Consider the following 4,890-nt stretch of genomic DNA (forward strand, 5'->3'; position numbering starts at 1 on the left):
GTGGCTGGGTCAGAGCACAGGCAGAGTATGCCTGTGTTTGCAAAAGACTCTTCAGGTGTGTCTCTGGTGCGAGAATAACCCTATGTCCACCATTCCACTCTAAAGGCCGAGTTTCAAAGCTACACTTTCTCTTTGTATCTATCTTCTTACTTGGGGATGACCTGATTTCCCAACCGCACATATATGTTGCTGCCTACTTTTTGCTGAGTTGAAGGTTCTGCAACTTGTCTCAGTTTTAGCAAGCTGTGTGGCATCTCCTCACTCTTGGCTTTGCTCTTTGTGGTAATCTTGCTGTCAGTACAAGCAGGAACCAAGAAGGAGTTTGTAACTCTCTCTCCATTTCTTCCTTACCAGAAAAACTGTGCTGGAAATTGTAGACCAAGCCTACACTGATCTGAAGCATTGAATTATATCACAGAGATGGTCCATACTCAAGAAAACTTGTTATCTAAATTCATGACTAAGAAAATATTTTGGGCAGCATTTTAAGAGACATTCATATCTTCCTCTGTGGCAGGATACCAGGGAAAAATATGAGGCACTGAGACTTAAAAAGGTTTTCATTCAGTCACGCTAGAAATCTACTGCAAAGCTGCCTAGCTCTCTGACCAGTCCTGCAGCCACAAAACCACCATTTTTTCCCTTCCTAGTAATCTTATGTGACTTCCTCTAGAGACCATTATGGTTTCTGGTAGGAAGTTGAAAAGGAATACTCTTGGAGCTAACCCAAGCCTTTTTTTTTTTTAATTTCCCTTCTTTCAAACCACAATGAGAATCATGAGGCAAATAAGCTTCCAGATGACTTTGCACAGGAAGGAAGTATAGATTTCAAAACACTAGAAAATGATGCAATTAGATATCAGGATATTTAAACTCTTCAATCCAAACTGTTATTCCTGTTGAATGACAGTGGCTACTGTATTGCACAAACACAATTACACAGAGAATGTGTTCATTACAATGTAAAGTTGACAAAAAAAAAAAAGTATTTTTTTGCCCCAATTAGGGGTCCATTTAAAGTTCTTCTGGGTCAAATCTAGTTGCTCTGCCCTGGTACAAGACAGGATGCAGCAACCACAAGTGCTGTGCTGCTCCCAGCAAGCACCCTGGCCCGTGAGTATTACAAGGCTGCCCTCATGCTGCTAATTAGTGCAGTCAGCTGAGAACATGGGCCTGCCTGTGTGCACCAGCTTAGACATTCATTCACCACTGAAGCCCACGCTGCATGGTCGGCTAGTGCCAGGGGTGTTTAAGTGCCTCAGGTGCTCCTGTTTCTCTGGGGAATAGGAGACATCCAGGCATCACCACACTTCTGACCATGCCTAGATACATCATTGGAGAGATCAGCCAGCAGGGTGGACCATGAGTGTATACAGACAGACGTGTCATACAGGGTATGTATTAACAAAGTGTTAAAAAGTGAGAAGCTAGCAAGATTCAGCCCACCTTTAAGCAAGGGTGTTCAGAGATCGGACACTTCAGATGCCAACCAAGAGTTACCAAAAATCTATCTAGGTTCTCCCATCATCTCTGCAGGATGATAGTCGGTGCATTTTGGGCATAACCACAGCTTTTGCAAAATATTCAAAATATGACAAGTTCAGCCGTCTTCAATTTTAAAAATTTTCAAGCTCCACACATTTGGAGACCTCATAGATGTTATGAATTTATTTTACTTAGTGCAATCCAGCAGTGCTACTATTCCCTCAAAATACTTACCCATATGTTACAATTTTATTTGTGCTCTAAACCTTCTCCCATAGACATTGATAGTTTCCCATGTAGCACAATCTTGAAAACATTAGGTGGTACAGGAGGGAATGGAGGATATGAACCGTATGTTATTGGAGAGTTAGTCATGTCTTACCATAACCAAACAAGACAAAACTAAAATTAGATTGCATACCTTCATATGGCTAGAAACAGCTACCTGTGTAGCTTGCAGGAGATGAGAATTTTGAAGCCTTAAGTTGTAAAGCCATCTGACATTAATTGTGATATGCAATAGCATCATCTTAAAGTTACAGTGTCATTTGGGACCTGGTGTGTTTAGCGGGAAGCAGCATGACAATAGAGTAGGAAAGGTAGTTTAATACCAATGCAGCGTTGATTTATACGCTGCTTAACTATCTGAATTCTGATTAATTGAATAGCACGTTTCTAAATTTCACACTTGAGTAGTGATCAGCAATACTTAGCAATGTTTAGAGAACAGCACAATGAAAACTTGTATATTTTGTGAACCTGGGCCCTTATGAAGGAGTTCACTCATCATGCAACTTGATCTTTGAGGTGGTTTGAAGAAAGATTTCCATTTGCAGTGTTTTGAAAAAATACCAAATGTGGCTGTGATACATTTTATCAGAGCTCTGGAGTAACAGTTAAGGTGCTGACCTAAACACCGATAGAAGACAAAGATATACATCTGGTTCATATACAGAGAAGTTAAGGATTTCTAAGCATATAAACACAGAAGGAATGATCCTCTGCTTGTGCAAAGCAGCCTTTTTTTATCGGCTTCTTTGAAGATATTATGAATACCATCTGATGACTTTGTCTATGCAAAACAAATTGTTCAAAACTGTGTAAACACGGATGTTTTGCACCTGTGGGTCACAGTCTTCATGACTCAAGTCATTCTGAATGGACAGTATTTCCTGTGTGCTTAATGTAAAAATTCCAGCTTATGCCACTGCAAACATGCAGCTGCACTGAGGTCTGACTTTCAGTCTTTTCAGCTGGGAAATCTTTAACACTGCATTCACGTATCTTTTATTTCCTGATTTCCTTTATCATTATGAGTCTTAAGACAAAAAAGTTGTTTCTGTACATTGGGACAAATCTCAACACCAGGACCAATCATAACCTTTAATATTTGCACAGCATAATAAAAATACATTAAAATTTAAAAAAAGATATATTAAGAAGTACACACATGCTAGCTATCTGCCCAGCAATGTTAGCTATCTGGACGGTGTGCAGAGAGGAGGCAAAATCCTTTGACTTTCTACTTTTGACTAACTACCCAAAGTAGCACAGTTGCTATACCTATGTAACTGGAAGTCTTCTCCCAGTACACAAAGAAGAGAATTTGTGGAAAGGAAGGAACAAAGACAAACCACCTACTCCAAGATACTGATGCTATGAAGCAAGGGAAGAGTTAGATGCACAGTTCGCCTCTTTTACCAAGAGTAGAGCTTGAATGCTTTGGATATTTTTGTGGAACTTTTCTGTGCCCATAATTCCAACATACATCTCTTTCACATCCTCAGATGAACCCTGCAACACACACCAAAAGGGTCCCATGCTTCATGACCTGCTCAGACCTAGCAAATTTTACGTATTTTATATGTGTCTCATCCACTAAATATGTGGACCACCTCTGCAGTATACCGGGGTATGTTCAGAATATCCTAAAGATGCTGCTGCTGGACCCACATGCAGGAGTTTACGCGGCCTTGCTTCTACCCAGGATTCCTGTAGGCCTGCATTTTGCCATGCAAACGAGGTGAATTCAGAGAGATCCCGATGAGGGAATTCAGAATTCAGAGAGACCCAGTTAATGCACAGCTGTATTCCCAGCCATTTGTGTCTGTGTTGTTCCTGCACAGCCTGTTGGGATTCTAAGATAGAAGGAATAAAAACTGCATATTGTTTTGATCTGTCTTCTTCAAAAATGAATCTACTGGTGAAATCCTGAAAGAAGATGTAAGGACGCATACCTTCATAAGTGGTTCTTGTATCCCTCTTGGCATTGGGGATGTGTCTCATCACACAGGGAAGGCATGGAGGTACTTGAGAGATAGGGTAGGAGTTATAATCTTGTTTATAAGTGGAGGTCAAATCCATACTCTCATCAGTCTTGATGTGCTTTACAGGTGGTTTAAATTTCTGTGGCAACACTTCATAAGCTATGTAATCTCTCCTGTGAAGAATAATTTCATTATGTCTTTTCTCTTAAGGAAAAGATTACGTTCCTATTTATGTCACACAAAGAAATTAATACTCCCCCTTATCTCCAAGGCTAAGAAAGTCTGGATAGGATACAAGCTGTTAATGAAACACACAAGCCTTTCATATTTGGAAACCCGGACTCTAAAAAAGGAGCTGAGGCAGCTTGGACAACCTCAGGCAGGCCAGGTTTCCCCTTTCTTCCAGCCACTGAGGTTAAATGCCTTACTCAAAGCTATCTCTGTTCTACAGAGAAGACTTCTACACCGGAAGACCTAACTTTAAAAAAAGCCCAATAATTATAGCAGGCTATCTAGCACATGTGGGAAACATATGAGAGAGGCAGCAATAGCATTTGAAGACAATACATTGTACAGCAGTTCATCCCAGAATGGTGAGATAGTAACAAAACAGTTTTACAGCAAAACACCAGTTGAAGAAAGAAACATCAGCATGGTCAGAGAGTTGGCTTTTTCTCAGGTGCCACTGTAAAAGAGCTATTTTTAGATACTAGAGTAGTGTTACTTAACTCCAAAGAAACATTACAGAAAAAAAGATGGAGAAGAAAATAACAGCACCATCTGACATTCACTGACATTCACCATCTGACAGTGAACTTATTTCAATGTCCACATCCTTTGGTACAGGGCAGAGATTTTGATGTCTGGCACCAGCAAATTCAGTCTCTAATGTCAGAGTACTTTTCCACCAATACACAGACCTGTTCCACTGATACACAGCCAGGCAGGACCTGTTCACACCATTGGCAGCCAGACGGGAGACACAGTCATCACAGGAGCTATTCTAATATTGATATTGCACTTTGCATCTGAAGTGATGCTGGGTGGGCAAGAGCCTGAGCTTCTGAATATACTGTATTAGTAACACATTTTAGCAAATAGACAAGGTTCTCAAAAGCCTGTGTGGAGCAGAAGGGAA

At 40.6% G+C, this 4,890-nt stretch overlaps 1 protein-coding gene across 1 annotated transcript in view; it reads right to left on the minus strand.

The window, feature by feature from the left end:
• Window positions 1–3,925, minus strand: part of LOC104496291 (protein FAM154A-like) — a gene marked incomplete at its 5' end in the record, with an annotated part of 5,390 nt that extends 1,465 nt beyond the window's left edge. Inside the window, one exon of the mRNA XM_010139378.1 lies at window positions 3,723–3,925. Within this exon, the coding sequence (XP_010137680.1) occupies window positions 3,723–3,925 (203 nt within the window). The remainder of the gene's footprint in view (window positions 1–3,722) is intronic.
• Window positions 3,926–4,890: the final 965 nt, after the last annotated feature.

The sequence above is a fragment of the Buceros rhinoceros genome, unplaced genomic scaffold (genome assembly GCF_000710305.1).
Source record: "Buceros rhinoceros silvestris isolate BGI_N320 unplaced genomic scaffold, ASM71030v1 scaffold17927, whole genome shotgun sequence".
Taxonomy (NCBI): domain Eukaryota; kingdom Metazoa; phylum Chordata; class Aves; order Bucerotiformes; family Bucerotidae; genus Buceros; species Buceros rhinoceros.